Genomic DNA, 19,960 nt, shown 5'->3' with positions numbered 1-19,960 from the left:
TTTTTTTTTAAATGGAGTCTCTCTCTGTCGCCCAGGCTGAGGTGCAGTAGCATGATCTTGGTTGGCTCACTGCAACCTAAATCTCCCAGGTCCAAGCGATTCTCCTGCCTCAGCCACCCAAGTAGCTGGGACTACAGACACAAGCCACCATGCCTGGCCAATTTTTCTATTTTCAGTAGAGATGGGATTTGCTATATTGGCCAGGGTGGTCTCAAACTGCTGACTTCAAGTGATCTGCCCACCTTGGCCTCCCAAAGTGCTGGGATTATAGGCGTGAGCCACTGTGCCAGGCCAAAACTGAATCTTTACAACCTAGCACTCATGTAATGAATTAAAACAAAAAGCCTACTTTTTTTCAAGGCACAGGTTTTTCATCTTTAATAATTTATTTTTTAGGCTGAGACACAGGGAAGAATAATCCACCTCTAGTCACAAGGGTAACAATCTTGGTGACAATACTATGAAGTCATAGCAGAACAACTCCAAAAGTCGGGATTCTGGCTCACTGCTTTTCACCTGACTACAAGTAAAATCCAATATAACCCTCCGGGGATGACTTTCCTACTCTAAAATCTATGAATCAGGGTCGGGTGTGGTGGCTACCGCCTGTAATCCCAGTACTTTGGGAAGCCAAGAAGGTGGATCATGAGGTCAGAAGTTCGAGACCAGCCTGACAAACATGGTGAAACCCTGTCTATGCTAAAAATACAAAAATTAGCCGGACGTGGTACCATGCGCCTGTCATCCAAGCTACTTGGGAGGCTGAGGCAGGAGAATCGCTTGAACCTGGGAAGCACAGGTTGGGGTGAGCTGAAATCACGCCATTGCACTCCAGCCTGGGTGACAAAGCAAGACTCCGTCTCGAAAAAAAAAAAACCTATCTGTGAATCATAAACAAATACAATGTTAATACTATTATCATCTTTCATCACCAGGTTATTAGGCTTAGCTTTAAGAATATTAAGAATAATGTCATAGATCATAATTTTCTTTTGTAGATCAATCTTCAAGGTTTCTGATTTACCATACACAAATGTTGAGATTTTAAGTAATTTTTTATTATCCAATTTATACAAGGCATTTATCTATTATTTTAGCTAAAATTCTAATGATAATTAAGGCACTTTTCTTATTTTCTCTTTGATGACAAAATTTCTTGCTCTAGTAAGTCTCAGTTCTTTCTAGGCTCCTGTGACTGGTTAAGAATAAAAATGGGGGAAACATTCTCTTCCCAAGCCATAATGCCAATTACAACCTTTAGTTTCCCTACATTTTTTGATAGTATCATTTTCTCATATAAGAAGTTGTATAACATAGTGGCTAAAAGTACAGCCTCTGGAGGAAGACATCCTGAGTTCAAATTTTGGTTCTGCCATTTACTAGCTGTGTGACCTTGGGCAATTCCATCTTTCTTAGGTTTCCTCATCTCTAAAATAGTGGTAATAATACCACCTAGCTTATAGTTACTTTGAGAATGAAATCACTTAATACAAGTAAGACTTGCAAAAGTGACAGACCTGGCACCCATTAATCCTTCCATTAAATATTGGCTATTACAATATTTCCTTTCAGTTTCATCAATCTAGACATTTATAAACAATACAGTATAAAAAGCAGCTCGACTGGCTGGGCGTGGTGGCTCATGCCTGCAATCCCTGCACTTTGGGAGGCCAAGGCGGGTGGACTGCCTGAGGTCAGGAGTCCAAGAGCAGCCTGGCCAACATGGTGAAAGCCTGTCTCTACTAAAAATACAAAAATTAACTGGGCATGGTGGCAGGCGCCTGTAATCCCAACTACTCAGAAGGTTGAGGCAGCAGAATTGCCTGAACTCGGGAGATGGACGTTGCAGTGAGTCAAGATCGCACCACTGCACTACAGCCTGGGCGACAAGAGCAAGACTTTGTCTCAAAAACAAAAAAGTAGCTCTACTATAAACTGTGAGGTTTTCCTAGACCTTTATAATACTGAATATGCATGGGACAAAAATATTATTTTTCAGATAAAAAATTTCAGACATAAAACAGGTATAGAGAACAATATAATGAATAACTGCATATCTACTGCTCAGCTAAGAAGTATAATACAGTTAAAAATTCCCATATATCTCTTACTGATACATCTCCCTCCCCAGGAGTAAACAACTATCTTTGATTCAGTGAATATCATTCCATCTCTGTTTAATGCCATATGTATTTGTTTTACATAAATATTATCCTGTAAGTTTCCTTCTCCAACTTGCTTTATTCACAAATCATATTTTGCAATTTATGCATACTGGTTTATATTGCTCTGACATATTAATTTTAACCAATGTCCACTGTTCCTTTCTATGAACATATTATATATTACATATTCCCTCATTAATAAAAATTTAAGTTGTTTCCAAGTTTTTGCTTTTACTAACAATGATTCCATGAATATTCTTGTATGTTTCTCCCTGTACAGATATGAGGGAGTTTCCCTAGAGCAGTATTTTTAAAATAGTGCATCTGGACCGATCAGCACATTATAAAATTGATTCAGTGAGTGGCAACAAATACATAAAAGTAATAGGACAGAAAATATCAAAATGCTCCACATGTAGTAGGCAAGTAAGTATTCTTCCTTGAAACTACTGTGTACCTAATATAGGACATAGTCAACAACACCTGTGAGACACTGTTCTGATACATACAAGTGAAATTACATGATGAGAAGCAATGTACATTTTTAACTTTATTAGATATTTAAAAATCTCTAACTCAGTGTTTCACATACTTGCCTGACATTTGGTATTATTCTACTACTTAAAAATTGCCATCTTTGAGCTACAGCTTTGTATACTTTGTTTTCTACTGGGATGTCCAAATAAAACAAGTAACAGTAGGAAAAATAAAACTCCCCTCAAAAACCAAAACACAACTATAAAATATAACTATAAAACATCCAGATCATATCATTTTAGCTCTCTCAGTCCTACCAAGTAGTATCTCCATCAAGGATCCACTGCACTTTTCCTCTGTTATACTATCCTTATAAATGTCAATTCTACAAAAACCAGGCTAAGTTTTATTATACAATTTCATAGAAGTAGGCTGAGGACAAAATCAATAGGTATAGGATGTTCATTAAAACTTAGTGACTACTAAGTATGGTAATTGCAAATATACACAGTGAAATCATTCTTCCATCACTCTTAGAGTTAGGGTAATTCTTAGAGTTACCACTGATATTGAGATTACAAATGGCTGTTATCGACAGGCTAGAGAACATCAAGTCTTACCTTTATGTCTTCAGGAGGAAAATCTTGTTGAAAACCTTTTTTACACCCATCTCTACATCTATGCCTAATTTCTAATAGGGGTCTTTTTTGTTTCACTGACTAGATTACTAAACAGCTTATGTTCTTAGAACACAGGTTCTCTGTATGCATTTCTTCTAAAAAAAAAAAAAAAAAAACACACACACACAAAAAAAAACAAAAACCAGGATACACGTGCAGAACATGCAGGTTTGTTACATGGGTATACATATGCCATGGTGGTTTGCTGCACCTATTGTCCTGTCCTCTAAGTTTTGTCTCCTCACCCCAACTCCCAACAGGCCCTGGTGTGTGCTGTTCCTCTTAGTGTGTCCATGTGTTTTCAATGTTTAGCTCCCACTTATTAATGAGAACATGCTTTGGTTATCTGTTCCTGTGTTAGTTTGCTCAGGATAATGGCTTCCAGTTTCATCCATGTCACTGCAAAGGACATGATCTCACTCCTTTTGATGCCTGCATAGTATTCCATGGAGTGTATGTATCACATTTGCTTTACCCAGTCTATCATTGATGGGTATTTTGGTTCCTTCCACATCAACAATACTTTCATTCCACGTTTTCTAGGAATCCCGGTCCTTGTCTACTTCAGATGCCAGTCCAATCCTTCCCATCTTAACTTTAAAAATGTAAATATCCTTTTGAAGACTTGAAATTTGACCATGTATGACCAGAGAACTTATTCTGTAGCTGTAAAAAGTCCCTAAATGGTTTGTTTCCTTTTTGGGTTTTAGTGCTCCAATCCACTTTGACTGCTGACACCACTCTGCTAGATCATAATACATAATATATACATGTGAATAATCACAGACTAGACAGTAAAATTACAATTCTTATGGTAATTTTGAAGGCTGTCCACTCTTTGTTTCTGTGATGGAGATTCACTGCCCTTTTCCTGAGTGTGGGCATACTAAGTAACGTGTCTCTGATTGATATAATGTAGTAGAAATGAGGAATTTTGACTCCTGAGGCTAGGTCACTGTTTTGTTCTCCTGTGATCACTCTCTGGGGGAAGCCACTAGCTATGTTTTGATGATATTCAAGGTGCTCTATGTAAAGTTCCATGTGATGAGTAACTACAGCTTTCTGCCATTAGCCATGTAAGTAAGCCATTGTGGAAGCAGAACCCACAACTCCAGTCAAGTTCTCAGACAACTTGGAGGAAGCTTTGACTGTAATCTTATGAGAGATCTAAGTTAGAATCAGCTAGCTGAGCCACTCCCAAAATTCCCTACCCATAGAAATAAAGAGGTAAATTTTTTTTTTGAGACGGAGTTTTACTCTGTCACTCCGGCTGGAGTGCAGTGGCACGATCTTGGCTCACTGCAACCTCTGCCTCCCGGGTTCAAGCGATTCTCCTGCCTCAGCCTCCCTAGTAGCTGAGACTATAGGCATATGCCACTGCACCCAGCTAATTTTTGTATTTTTAGCAGAGACAGGATTTTGCCATGTTAGCCAGACTGGTCTCCAACTTCTGACCTCAGGTGATGCACCCCCTTCAGCTCCCAAAGTGCTGTGATTACAGGCATGAGCCACTGCAACCAGCCTGAGATAAATGTTCGACACCACCAAGTTTGGGAGTAATATGTTACATGGCAAAAGGTAATTAAAATGATTAGTGTTCATTATTATTAAAGACCCTTATAAATATAATCATAAATAATCATCTTATAGAATTAGTTCAAGTGCATCAGCACCTACATATTTGTAATTATCCTTATGCCTGTAATACCCTCAGTTCTACTCTGATTACCTACACTGATTCTTCTTTCAAGCTCTAGTAAAGTCTTCAGCTCTTCTATGATTCCTATTATTACTCGGTATTTGCTTTCTTGCTCTCTAGGAACTAATAGTATATTCAAGGAGGTGCAATATAAAGTACAGTATGATTCTAAATATCCCGATTTAATTACAACATATCTTTTGAGATAAAGATATTTCCTCATACATAAGAATCCTTTAATTTTTAAGTTTTCATATTAAATTTATTTTTAAACAACTAATCTCTATTTCAAATGGCCTCACCCCATTTAAGAAAGATTTCTAGCTGAGGCATTTGACAGTATGCAAAGCAAAGATTAATGCAGAAGGGTAAAAGTTAGTAAGACAAGAGGAAAGGAATAAAGACAATCATAGGACAGACTAATTTTTACAACATTCTAGCATTCAGGCCTTGAAATGAAAAATTACACATGAACGCTTTATTTGGAAACTCTAAGAAAGAAAAAAAAACTAGAAAATAGTAATTCAGGTGCAATTCTATTCATCCTGTTGTAACTCTATTTTACAGCATAAAAGAATGATCACGTTTGTTTCTAAGAAAAACTTATCTAATTACTAATCTTTACAATGTGTCCTTTTGGAGGGAACATAACCCTTTAATTTGGTATCTGGACTTAAGTTTTCATTGGATAACTTTCTCAGCAGATGGAAATTTAATTATTTTCTGCTTACAACAAAATGAAACTGAACTCCAATGAATTTTAATTAAATGTTTCTTGTACTACCCTTACGGATGCTTTTGCAGTAAGGATACAGACTAAATTAAAATGAGTATAATACAAATTTCAAAAACAGTGCTTAGCTAATATGGATGTTTTGACACTCACAATTATTGCTCATATACAAGGAATCTCATGAGAGCTCCTGAAGGAGAAATAACCATGAATGGCCAAAAAAGGCACACTATCTAAATTGCAGCACCCAGTGAATTCAGGTCTCAACCAATTTTGTCACTAAGATTAAGCTGGGAGGAAAAAAAAATCACATTTTCCAAAACAGACCAATTATACAGAATTTTTTGGTATAAAACAGCCTAGGGAAAAAGAAATAGCTGAAAGAATTACAGAAAAGTCATACTGTATCCTTTATTAGACTAAGAAAAAGAACTTGAGAATAGAGACCATAACTTACAATAAGATAATTAAAATAAATACTACCTTAGTGAGTGCTGAATGTTAGTAAAGGACATTACAGGGAACACTGAAGTACGTAAAATAATGGAGAAAAGAGGATGTGGTCAAGGAAGGCTTTTGAAAGCTAGTAATGTAAGTGTAAACCTGAAGAGCTGAAACTCTCTTGTTTACAAATTAAATACAAATATTTTATTTATTATTTCAGGCTGACTAGAGTTATTTAATTTTAATTTAATTTAATTTTTTGACACAGAGTCTTGCTCCTTCGCTCCAGGCTAAAGTACAGTGGCATGATATTGGATTACTGCAACCTCTGCCTCCCAGGTTCAAGCAATTAACCTGCCTCAGACTCCTGAGTAGCTGGAATTATAGGCACAAACTATTACATCCCCCTTTTTTTTGTATCATTAGTAGAGATGAGGTTTCATCATGTTGGCCAAGCTGGTCTAGAACACTAGTGATCCTCCCCAAGTGCTGGGATTACAGGTGTGAGCCACTGTACCCGGCTGCTAGAGTTATTTTAGATGTACCGAAAATGCAACAAGTTTATAAAACTATTTTTCATCCCATTTTTGTTTCTACTTATTCATTAGTAAAAATAGTGGCAAGGTACACAGAAAGGCATTGTATCGCTAAGAGTCTCATACAAAGAAGATGATATGGCTATCGGTTACCCTGCATTACTCCTTAATGTTTTACTAATTAACATAATTTTAGCCTTTAATAAGATTAAAAATCAAATGTCAAAGATACATTAGCTTTCAAAGAAAAATACCCTCTAATTAATATTTACATTTTAACAATCAACCTGACCCCCATGGTTAGATCTAAGATAAAATATTAGTAAGAAGATTAAGATAATGGTATAACAGTTTGTTCAGAATAAATCATATTATGGTACTGCATAAGAATAGCTCTGAAAACAGGATTCTGAAAGGTTTCATCATACTATAAATCAATGAAAAGACTCAGTCTTTTCAAAATTAAAAGACATCTGTTTTTCATCTTCTCAAAAATACATCTGTACTCTTAAGTCTGTCCTTATGGCCTAATGACTTTGTTATTCTTTTACCATTGCTGAAATATAAGTCTTTCTCGTTGCTTTTATGACTTTCTCTTCATCTTTGATATTTCATTTTCACTATGGTACGTGAAGATGCAGAATATATTTCTTAACCTACTCAGCACTCATTAAGGTTTCTTAATCTGAAGTTTGTTTCTTTAAAAAACCAATTTTATAAAGTTGTACTCACTAGTACTACTTCTAATACATTTCTTTCCATGTATCTATTTTTTTATTTATGGGGTCTTGCTCTGTCATTCAGTGCAGTGCTCAATCTTAGTTCACTGCATCCTGGAACTACTGGGCTCAAGTAGTCTTCCTATCTCATCCTCCTGTGTAGCTGGGACTACAGGTGTGCACTACCATGACCAAGACTTCTCTCTTTTTCTGAAACTTATTTTTAAAGGACTAATGAAGTGTCTGACAATACCCTTCCTGTATCAGAAAGGTCTGTCCATATCTTTTTATCCCTTTATTACTGTGATCTGGGTAAATTCCTCAGTATTATATTCCAATTTACTAATTGTCTCCTCAACATTCTAAAGTATATCCTGTTCTTTAAATATATATTTGTGAGTATATTTTTCACATTCAGTATTTTGTGTTTTTATATCCCCTTGTTCTTACTGTTTGCCATTTATTTGCTGAAGAAACTGATCATTTGGTCTGAGGTAGTTTCCCAAATTATAGACTTAAGCAATACCACTAGAATTCAGTTCAGAAAACACATTCTTCTGGTCTCCATAATTCCTGTAAATGATTAGTTAGACTAGCAGCATACAGATTAAAATCCAATTTGTTGGCTGGGGGTGGTGGCTCACACTTGTAATCCCAACACACTGGGAGGCAGAAGCAGGAGGATCACCTGAGGTCAGGAGTTCGAGACCAGCCTGGCCAATGTAGCGAAACTCTGTCTCTATTAAAAATGCAAAATTAGCTGGGCATGGTGGTACGCATCTTAATCCCAGCTATTCGGGAGACTAAAGTAGGAGAATCAGCTGAACCTGGGAGGCAGGGGCTGCACTGAGCTGAGATCATGCTTCTGCACACCAGTCTCGGTGACAGAGCAGGACTCTGTCTCAAAAAAAATAAATAAATTGTTTGAAGTGGATAGTTATAAGTGGGATACAAAGTGTTAATTTACAGTGCCATCTCTGCATAGTACCTTCTACTTCCAGTACATTAAATAATAACTCCTATTAATCAATAATGCAGACTGAGTGATACTTATAAAAATTAATGATTAGTATCCGTGGCACGCTGACCACTTTTGTCAGGCAGGTCACATTCTCAACTACACGTGTATTCTAGTTTTGAATAGTTGAGTTAGGCTGTGACAGATCCAATATTAGTTTATGCAAGGTCTGATGAAATAAAATGCAAATCAATATGGTAACTGTAAGAAATTAAGTAACTGTTGTTTCTACAAGGATAACAGCTTGAAAGCTTTGGTAAGACTCAATAAAGGTGAGTCATTAAAATAAATACTGGTGTTACAGACTGACAGAAAATCATAAAAATATGGATTCTGAATTCAAGACTGCATGGCAGAGTCAAGATGGGACAGAATTTATGCTCTCACTTTAAAAAGTAAACAAAAACAAAAACCAAATCTCACTTTAAAAAAGTAAACAAAAACAAAAACCAAATTGTACAAAATATATTAAAAAAAAAGATTTTTAGATGTTACATTATCAGCCAGAGCAGAACAGTAATCTCTGAGGGGGGATAACACAAGATGAGCCTTAAGACTGCCCCTAGATATATACATGGCATTTAACAGTTTCAGCAGAGGAAAAACACACAAAATAAAATCCTTCAAACTGAAAGGAAATGACACAATACAGTAACTCAATTCCATAGGAAAAAATGAACAATGTAAAAAAATGTTAATAAGAAAGTAAATTATAAGATAGTAAGTGTATTTTTTTCTCTTAATTTTGTTAAGAGATGACTGAACACTCTGAAAATAATGCTGTACAGGTGGGTTAGTAACTAATGTTGACAAAATATATATGACAATAATAGCACAAAGGAAGGACAAGAAAATGATGCTAAGCTAGAGTACTGGTTTGTTGAAAATTTAGAGCTTAAAAGCAGAGTTAAGAAAGGGGGAAGAATATAAAATGAATGATCTTAGTTTTCAACTTAAGAAACCAATTAGGCCAGGCATGACAGCTCATGCCTAATCACAGCATTTTGGAAGGCTGAGGCTGGTAGATGGCTTGACCAAAGGAATTTCAGACCAGCCTAGGCAACAAGGTGAAACCTTGTCTACACTAAAAATATAGTAAATTAACCGGATATGGTGGTGTGCACCTGTAGTCCCAGCTACTCAGGAGGCTGAGGTGGGAAGGTCACCTGAGCCCAAGACGTTGAGGCTGAAGTGAGCCATGATCGTGCCACTGCACTCCCACCCGGGCGACAGGGTAAAATCCCGTTTCAAAAAAACCAAACCAAACCCAAACAAAAAGATTAGCAAAGGGTGGCTCACATCTGTAACCCCATCACTTTGGGAAGCTGAGGCAGGTGGATCACTTGAGTCCAGGAATTCAAGACTAGCCTTGACAGCATGGCTAAGCCCTAACTCTACAAAAATAACAAAAATTTGCCAGGCATAGTGACGTGTGCTTGTAGTCCCAACTACTCAGCAGGCTGAGGAGGGAGCACTGCTTGAACCCGGTAGGTTGAGGCTGCAGTGAGCAATGATCATGCCACTGCACTCCAGCTTGGGTAACAGAGTGAGACTCTGTCTCAACAACAAAAAAAAGGAAATTAAAACCAAAGCAACCTACAAGTACATTATTATTTGAAAAGATCAACAAACCTGAAACTTTTAGTGAGACTAAGACAAAAGAGAAGACAAAAATCACACAATCAAGAATAAATAAGGGGGCTACCAACCCTAAAAATAAAAAATGATTACAAAATATCATGAACAACATTATGCCATTAATTTACAATTTGCATGAAACAGACATATTGCCTGAGAAATACAAATGGCCAAATCTGACTCAACGAAAAAAAAAAAAATTTGGCTGGGTGCAGGATGCAGTGGCTCACACCTATAATCCTAGTAGTTTGGGAGGGCTAGGCAGAAGGACTGCTTGAGGTCAAGAGTTGTAACCATCCTGGGCAACACAGGGAGCAGCGCTGCTTTCCACAAAAAAAAACCCCAAAATTAGCAGGGAGTGGTGGAGCTTGCCTGTTGTCCTAGCTACTTGGGAGGTGAGGCAGAAGGAATGCTTGAGCCCAGGAGGGTGAGGCTCTAGGGAGTTGTGATTGTGCCACTGCTCTCCAATCTGGCTGACAGAGACTCTATCTCAAGAAAATAAATAAAAAACAAAATCAAAACAAAATTTAAAATATTCAGGATACATGAAGTAAATTGAATTAGCAATGAAAAATATTTACATAAAGAAAAGCTGGGATCAAAGGGCTTCTCTGGTGAATTCTACCAAACATAGAAATGCTACCAATCTTTCATAAATTCTTTCATTTTATGAAAGCAGGAAGAAACAGTTCCCGGTATATTCTATAAGGCTAGTATTGACATTTCTTACTCTTTATGAAAGTAAATGTACAAATCCTTAACAAAATCCTAGCAAAATGAATCCAGTAGCATATAAAGAGGATTATATACCATGACCACGTGGAATTTATCCCAGAATGCAAGGTTGGTATAATATCTGAAAATCAATGAACACAATACACTATATTAATAGAAAAAAGGAAAAACCTGCATGACCACCTCAATCAAAACAGAAAAAATAAATATATCAATTCATCATAATAAAAACACTCAACAAATCAGGCTAGAAGTAAATTTCCTTGTCTTACTAAACTATACAAAACTTACAGTTAATGACATCGTGACCAATTTCAAAGTTTGACTGTTTCCCCCATAAGACAACGAATGAATTCAATGTTGTTAAGAGGATAATTCTCTCCAAATTGGTTTACAGAATCATTACAATCCCTATAAGCTTTTGTTCAAAATTTGACAAGCTGACCTTAAGATTTATATAGAAATGCAAAGAATTTATACTAGTCGAAAAATGTTTGAAAAAGAACAATAAAGTAAAACAACTTACACTACCTAATTTTAAAAACTCCTCTAAAGCGTACTCAATGCAGGTGTTATCAGTGTAAGGATAGACAGAAAATCCAAAAATAAAATACTGTGTTTATGGTCAATTCATTTTCAAGAAAAATGGCACAGTAATTCAATTGGAAAAAGATACTTTGTCATTAAATGGTGCTTGGAAAACTGAGTATTTGTATGCAAAATATTATTCTGCACTTACATCATGTACAAAAATTGAATTAAAAATGATTCATTTGCCTTAATAGAAGATATAAAATGATTAAACTTCTAAAACAAAAAGCATAGAAGAAACCGTAGGGTTAGGCAATGTTCACAGATACCAAAAGCATGACCACATAAGAAAAACTCATAAATTAGGCCATACAAACATTTGCTCTGTATAAGTTGCCATTAAGAAAATAAATAAAGCTATACATCTGATAATGAACTTATATCAAAGAATACTGGTCAGGTGCGGTCGCTTGACTGGGCATGGTAGCTCACTCCTGTAATCCCAACACTTTGGGAGGCCAGGGTGGGTGGATCACTGACCAACATGTTGAAATCCTGCCTCTATCAAAAATACAAAATTAGCCAGGCATGGTGGTGCATGCCTGTAATCCCAGCTACTTGGAAGGCTGAGCAGGAGAACGGCTTGAATCCGGGAGGCGGAGGTTGTGGTGAGCTGAGATCGTGCCACTGCACTCCAGCCTGGGCAACAAGAGACAAACTCCATCTCCCAAAAAAAAACAAATACAGAAAGTACTCCTATAAAACCCTTCTTAATAATTGTTAGAAAAAAACAGGCACAACATCAGTAAGGAAAAAGAAGACTTGAACAACACTATTAAACAATTTGACCTAATTGATGTAAGACACTAGACAGTAAAAGCAGAATAATGCACTATTTTCTTGAGGAAATGAAACATTTAAGAGTTTATTGTGGGTGTCATAAAAATCTCAATAAATTTAGAACCATTCAAACCATACAAACTATGTTCTTTGACTACAAAAAAATTAAATTAGAAATCAATAGCAGAAAGATAACTAGAAAATCCTCAAATATTTGCACACTAAATGCTATACTTCAAAATAATCCATGGGTGAAAGAAAAAAAATAAAAAAATTAGACAGTATTTTGAACTAAATAAAAATGCAAATACAACATATCCAAATTTAGGAGACATAGCTAAAGCAGTGCTCAAAAAAATTTATAAAAATAAATTTATTAAAAAAAAAGGTGTCAAATCAATGAGCTCGAATTCTACCTTGAGAAACTACAAACAGCTGAAGAAGTGAAACCCAAAGTAAGCAGATGAAAGGAAATAAAGGACAGAAATCAACGAAATAAAAAACAAAAATAATAGAAAAACTCAATATAAAATAAAATAAAATACCTCCACATTGAACAATGAAAAGAGCAAGGGGGGAAGGAAGCAGGGGGAAAAAGAGAGGGGGAGAGAGAGAGATATTAAATTATCAATATTATGACCAATTTTATGCTGACAGTTTTTGAATATAATTCAACAACCTAGATGAATGTACCAATTTCTTATGAGACATAAACTACCAAAATTTACTCAAGAACCACAAATAACCTCAAAACCCTATATCTTCTGGAGAAATTTAATTTGTAGTTAAAAACCTCCCAGCAAAGAAAATTCTAGGCTCCAATTGGTGAACTGATATCTGAAGAATAACACCAATTCAATTAAACTCATTCAGAAAATTAGAGAGAGAATACATGGCAACTCAGTCTACAAGGCCAGCATTACTCTGGTAACAAAGTCAGTCAGTGATATTCATTAAAATAAAGAGATATTTATCCCTCTTGAACACAGATGCAGAAATTCTTAGAGGTCACGCCACTGCCCTCCAGCCTGGACTGTCTCAAAAAAAAAAAAAAAAGACTGCAAGGCAGTTTATATGAAAATTCTTGGTCTTTTTAAAACAAATATAGCAATAACATGTTACACATACAGTATACGCAAGAAATCGGACATAAAACTCCAATCAGGCCATGGGCAGTGGCTCACACCTATAATCCCAGCACTTTGGGAGGCAGAGGCGGGTGGATCACCTGAGATAAGGAGTTCGAGACCAGTTTGGCCAAGAAGGTGAAACCCAGTCTCTACTAAAAATAAAAAAATTAGCTGGATGTGGTAGCAGGTACAGGAGGATGAGAGAGAAGAATGGCTTAAACCTTGGAGGCAAAAGCTGCAGTAAGCCGAGATCATGCCACTGCACTCCAGCCTGAGCAACAAGAGTCAAACTCTGTCTCCAAAAAGAAAACAAAACAAACATCAAACCAAAACAAAAAAAACCCCTCCAATCAGACCATCTCTACTCAACATAAAAACCCTGGATCTATTTCAAAAGAACATTTTATTCTTTTATTTAAAATATTTAAGTTCCATTAAAATAAATTATCAGAGATACATACACACACATACACGCCCCTTTGTATACACAGGACTGGTTTCTAGGACTGCTAATATAGAGTAAAATTCATGCATACTCCTGTACAAGTTGGCTCTGAGTAATCTGAATATTCAAGAAGTTAGCCCTCCATGTACACAGGTTTCATAGCCCACAAATGCCGTATTTTCAATCCATGTTTAGTTGGAAAAAAAAGGTTTATAAGGGATTATTGCAATTCCAACTCATACTGTTCAAAGGTCAGCTCTGTGTGTTTGTGTGTGTGTGTATTTCTTTGTTTAATTTTAGACAGGGTCTTTTTCTATCACCCAGCCTGGAGTGCAGGGGTGCAATAAAGGCTCACTGCAGACTCGACCTCCTGGGTTCAAGTAATCCTCCCACCTCAACCTCCTGGGTAGCTGGGACTACAGGTACATGCTACCACACCTGGCTGATCTTTAAATTTCTGTAGAGACACAGTCTCAAAATCTTGGCCTTAAGTGATCCTCCCACCTGAGTCTCTCACAGTGTTAGGATTATAGGCATAAGCCACCACATCCCACCACTCTATGTTAATTAGCCAAATACACTCTCAAATGTGTCTGAAAACAGTGCTGCTACTTATTATCTCTGTCTGTTTATTTATACACATCACATCTAATCAACAGAAGGTAGTAAGTATTTGTATATGATTCATTCATTCTATGTAGAATACGCTCTTTTACAAGTAGTTCGTATTTTTAAGGTTCTTGGCCTTCACAGAAAGACAAATTAAAGTCATTTGCAATGGTAGATGACAAAAATATTCTGCAAACAGCTACTATTTGAATGTGTTTATTTGAAAGGAAACAAGAATGAAGATACAGTTGTTGCATTAGCTGCAGGGGTGCCCTTCTCTGTCCTCTTTCCTCCTAGCTTTACACAGATATTTTTTTTTTTTTTAGATAATTTGCCCATGGAACAAAATGGGTACCACAGAGCAAGAAGTAGGGCACTTAATTTTTAAAATGTGAAAACAACAATATCTTATTGAAGTTACATTAATTTATGATCCTATTAATTAATATTCCATACAAGTACATAAACTACTTCCAAAAGCACATGTTCTGAATTTGGAAGAGTATAACAGTGGTAGTGGCAGCAGTCATACAATTTCCTCCATAGTTGTACTGTGCCATTTACCTAGCATTTACAGCCAAAGTTGTTTTCCAGAAAACAAAACACAAGTTATAATTAGTAGAGTTTTATAGTTAGTCTCGGCCACAAAAATCAGTAACTGTTTAAGGGAAAAGCCTTCAAAATTATTTTAAAAATCTCTTACCGGTATCTATGAACAAATATACCCTTAAAAATAGAGTTCATCATATTTTCGATTTCATCCTGATTTTCTTGTAGCTGAAATGAAAAAAATATATATAAATTGAAACAGTGATCATTTTATTTGGAATGAATAACTCCAGTTGTTTTTAATTCCTGGTTATTCTCATTCTGGGTAGTTTCCAAACTTTCTTCTCACTTATATGACAGACGTCTAAAATTTCCAGTATATTTCTATTATTCCCATACAGTTATATCATATTGGTTTGAGGACTTTTCACTGCCTCTCTCTAGATACAAACTACACAATGACAAACAACAAGGAGTGGTACAGATATTCAGATTCATATCTCCAAAACATCATCTGCCTTGGGAACAGGCCTCAATTTCTATACCTCTTCTGTACAAATCAGGTCCCTGGGATTGGTTTTGCCTTTCTTGGTTAAAGGAACATCCCTAAAGAACATATCTGCTGTTGTACAAGAAACTTCCTGTTCTGTCTATGTATCCAAACATTACTCTGCATCTGACTAGCCTGTAACAGAGAGTGGGCCAAGTTTCCAATATAAGAGGCATAAGAGAAGATAAAAAGGATCCTGGCTACTTGTGGTGAACTACAGTAACAAAATAAATAATATCTATGGCGAAGATACGAACTTCAGGCAACAAAACTGATCAGGGTTGAAGTCTGTGTTTATTATTACTCAAAAACAATAACAGCATTAATACAAAATTACATTCAAGTGGTATTTACTATTCTAATTTATTCTATAATTTACTGTATAGTAATAATTCAGTGAAATATTTGCTTTTACTACATACATGTATGTGACAATAAAATTCCCTCAGATTTATTATTTTGCTATATGCTTTCTTTCAGGTTTCATTACAATAAGTTTGGAAATACTTTTGAAGCAAATCTTTCAAATTACTGCAACTTCATCCAAGTATTAAAAATTACTTTTATTCTCACATCTGTAATCTCAGCACTTTGGGAGGCCAAGGCGGGCGGATCACCTGAGGTCAGGAGTTCAAGACCAGCCTGGCCAACATAGTGAAACCCTGTCTCTGTCAAAAAAAAAAAAAGAAAGAAAAAAAGAAAAAAATTACTTTTATTGCATTTATCATGTAAAAACTGATTAATTTATAAGAGGCACACATTTCAATCAACAGTACTTACAAAAGCACAGCTCTAGTATTTACTTGTATAATATTTCAAGTATGGTATGTGTGAAGGGTTAAACTGTGTTCCTTAAAAATTTGTATGTTGATCCCCTAGTACTTCAGAATGTGAAATTAAGAAAGAGCACTGTGGCAGATTTAATTCATTAAAACGGGGCCATATTGGAGTAGGGTAGGACCCTAATCCAATACAACAACTGTCCTTAAAAAAAGAATAAATTTGGAGACAGACATACATACAGGAAGACTGTCATACAAAGAGTGGAATTATGCTGCCACCAGTCAAGCAAATACCAGACACTAGGAAGAAGCACAGAACCTTCCAAGGGAAGATGGCCCTGCCAACACCTTGATCTTGGAATTCTAGCCTGCAAACCTGTGAGATAATAACGTTAGTTTGTTTAAGTCATTCAGCTTGTGGTACTTTGTCATAGCAGCCCTATCAAACTAATACAGTATGGGTAATTATTTAATCACAACATTGTTGCTTTTTCTTCTCTGTTATAAACCCATTAAGTTATTAGTCATATCTAATTCCCTTGCAGCAATGTGATATTCTTTTTTCAAGTTATAAGATGGACAAATAGTGCAGATCTAAGATTTTATGTAGTATTAAATGAATAAAAATGTTTCCCATTAAAAACCCAGTAGAGGCTGGGTGCAGTGGCTCAAGCCTATAATCCCAGCACTTAGGTGATCCACCCATGTTGGCCTCCCAGAGGTCAGGAGTTCGAGACCTGCCTGACCAACATGGAGAAACCTCATCTCTACTAAAAATACAAATTAGCGGGGTTTGGTGGTGCATGCCTGTAATTCCAACTACATAGCTGGCTGAGGCAGAAGCACCTAAACCCAGGAGGCGGAGGTTGCGGTGAGCCGAGATCACGCCATTGTGCTCCAGCCTGGGCAACAAGAGCCAAATTCCATCTCAAAAAAGAAAACACACACACACACACACACACCAGTATAAAATCATTTTTAACATATATATGGAAATATCATTGTAAAACTGAAACGAATCTTAATAACAGGAGTCTCTGTAAAACTGGGACCAATCTTATTCACAGAAATGCCTTAAACATCAGCTAGTATGTAGCCTTTGGCTTCTTCCTGGAAATGTGGCTTTGCCGACTCTCAATTCTGATTTTAGTATTTCTCATACTTTCTGAGCATATAGCCTTATAAACATTCTGAGTTGCCTAACTCCCAGACCAACATCTTTCAAAAATAGAGATGTTCTATGATTCCTTTCTGCCATCAAACAGCACTTACATGATCACCAATGAACGCTCTGGTTTCATTTAGAAACCTTGACATCAAATAATCTAATTAAAATACACATAAACCTTTTTACAGATAATTTTAAAAGTACTAATGAGATATATATACATCACATATTTGCAGAACATAAGATCAGTTGCCATAAAACTTACCTCTTTGCGTTTCTGAAGTAGTAACTCCAACCTTTCATTGGCTCTCTTCCCAATCATTTTATTTCTTTCGGCTTCATACTGTCTCTGGGTATTATCCTGATGAATACTGAGGTTTAAGGCAACATTCACCAGAGCAGTCATGAGCTTCATGGCTATGAAATGAAGGAATATTAAAATGCCCATGAATCAAAACTTCATCCACATAAGCTTACAAATTTATAAAGCCAATGGATGAAAAAATGAAACTAGAGAATTTCTGTTTTATAATCCAGGAATAATTTAAGTTTAAATAAAATATAACTAATTTATAGAAATAAACTCATCTGCAACATAATTTTCTCTACCTTAGTCTGGCTTGTTAATGCTGTCCATTTAAACACAGTCTCATCCTAACTACCAGAAGAAAGAATTTCAGTAGAATCATTTTCAACAACTCCTCTCCCCAACTCCTAAAAGACACACATTAGTGAGGGCACACTAATTAAGCCTAAACTTCTCTTCTGATCATTAAATATGAGTATCTATAAATGCATCCTTAATACCTTTACTTAGATGTGTCAAAGGTGCCTTAGAGGTTTACATTCAATTTGTGACCTTTACCACCACATATGGTCCTCTCCCATTTGTTCCTCACCTCACTGAGCTGTACAACCTCCAAACCCTGGAAAACATACTGATCCTACCAAACCCATTAAAGTCCATTAAAAATGTGCTTTGTGAATTTCCAACCGACCTATCCTCCCTAGGCACACTGATCATATACTTTTAAATGTTCACTGGTATTTGTAAATCTTATTAATAACTTTCAAATTTGTTTCACATCCTCTGACAAACAGGTATGATGCAAACCTCAAACTTCCGTATATTCATATTTGTTTTCATTACTGGCATAGTAAAAATATAGGAAATACCAGTAAAGAAAGAAGACAGTTTGTGCTGGTAAATAATTTCCCCATTTTGTTCCTTTTAGGTTATTCATGTGCAAAAATGAGCATTATTATAAATAAAGCTGTTCAGTGCTTTAGAAGAACTGATTCACTTATCTGCAAACATATCCATATAAATAAAAACAAGCATGCACTGCTTGTAAAATTTCATTTTTTCTTAATTACACATGTAAACATATATGTATGCTAAATACATACATGTATGTATGCTGTACCTGTATTTCTATCTACACATACACCCAATATGTTATTCTGAAACTCTTATCTACATTTTGATCAGTTCTGTTATTACGTAATTGCTGCTGTCCTTAAACCAATATAAGACAAAAAACCTGAAAAACAAATGTAAAAATCCTGAAAAACAAATGTGTTTATTAAGTTAGTGACCATTAGATGTAAAAATTATAATTAAAAAATCCTGAAACATAAATTTTAGTGACCAGGAATGGATTTTTCAGAATTTTTGCATTAGAAATGCATTAAATGAAAATGTTTCTTTTCCTGAGATAGTATCTCAATCAGCAAACTGATAAATATTCTTGTTTCAAAATACAAGATAGTGATTTTGGGTACTGTGTGTTGCCAGTAGTAGTGTACACTATGATAGTTTCAAAGTGAAATTACACTGTACAAGGACGGAGAACAGCTCAAAGACAAGAGGAATCTGGAGCCTTCAAACTACTCAAGTTAGAGATGATGCTAGTTCATCAGTGTTTGTTCTGAGAACAGGAAGTGGCACCCAAGGGAGCTTAATTCAGTATCTACCTCTAGATCTCTAATGCAAAATGACTTGAATATCCAGGAGCTGAAAAGTAATAAAATTAACACCAATCCTGGTTGCAATTCACCAGTGGAAACTGAGGCAGGGTTTTTAAAAAACTTAAGCTTTTACTTTCAGCTATATATCTTCTTGAGAACTCAGATCCCAAACTCCAAATGTCATTATCTAATAACTCTACTTCCATCCCAGATATATAAACAGTAAAGCAGTCAACATACTAAAAAAGACAAGACATGTAAAATGATCACTGTATCTTCAGAAACATTATTAGATATAATACAGCAGTATTTACTGAGATAAAATATTTTTAAACTTGTAAAACTGAGGCTTCATTGAATAACACATAAACAGCTATTAAAAACAAACCACAAATTAAATGAGATAGACATAAAATGAGGATTATGATGTTTTAATTGGGTCCGCTAAAAAAGACTTATCTCTGCATAGAATTGGTACTTATTAAATTTTCCTGGCAATACTAACAAAATTCTTTTATAAGTTTTTTTTTTTTTTTTTTTT

General features: G+C 35.7%; 1 protein-coding gene across 1 annotated transcript in view; it reads right to left on the bottom strand.

The window, feature by feature from the left end:
• Nucleotides 1–19,960, bottom strand: part of STAG1 (stromal antigen 1) — a 410,571-nt gene that overhangs the window by 159,593 nt on the left and 231,018 nt on the right. The window contains exons 8-9 of the mRNA XM_017528196.1: nucleotides 17,714–17,865; nucleotides 15,103–15,176 (exon numbers count right to left, since the gene is read on the bottom strand). Coding sequence (XP_017383685.1) covers nucleotides 15,103–15,176; nucleotides 17,714–17,865 — 226 coding nt within the window. The remainder of the gene's footprint in view (nucleotides 1–15,102; nucleotides 15,177–17,713; nucleotides 17,866–19,960) is intronic.

This window comes from Cebus imitator, unplaced genomic scaffold (assembly GCF_001604975.1).
Source record: "Cebus imitator isolate Cc_AM_T3 unplaced genomic scaffold, Cebus_imitator-1.0 Scaffold53, whole genome shotgun sequence".
NCBI lineage: Eukaryota > Metazoa > Chordata > Mammalia > Primates > Cebidae > Cebus > Cebus imitator.
The sequence above is the reverse complement of the archived record's forward strand: the minus strand, read 5'-3'. Positions and strand labels throughout refer to the sequence as shown.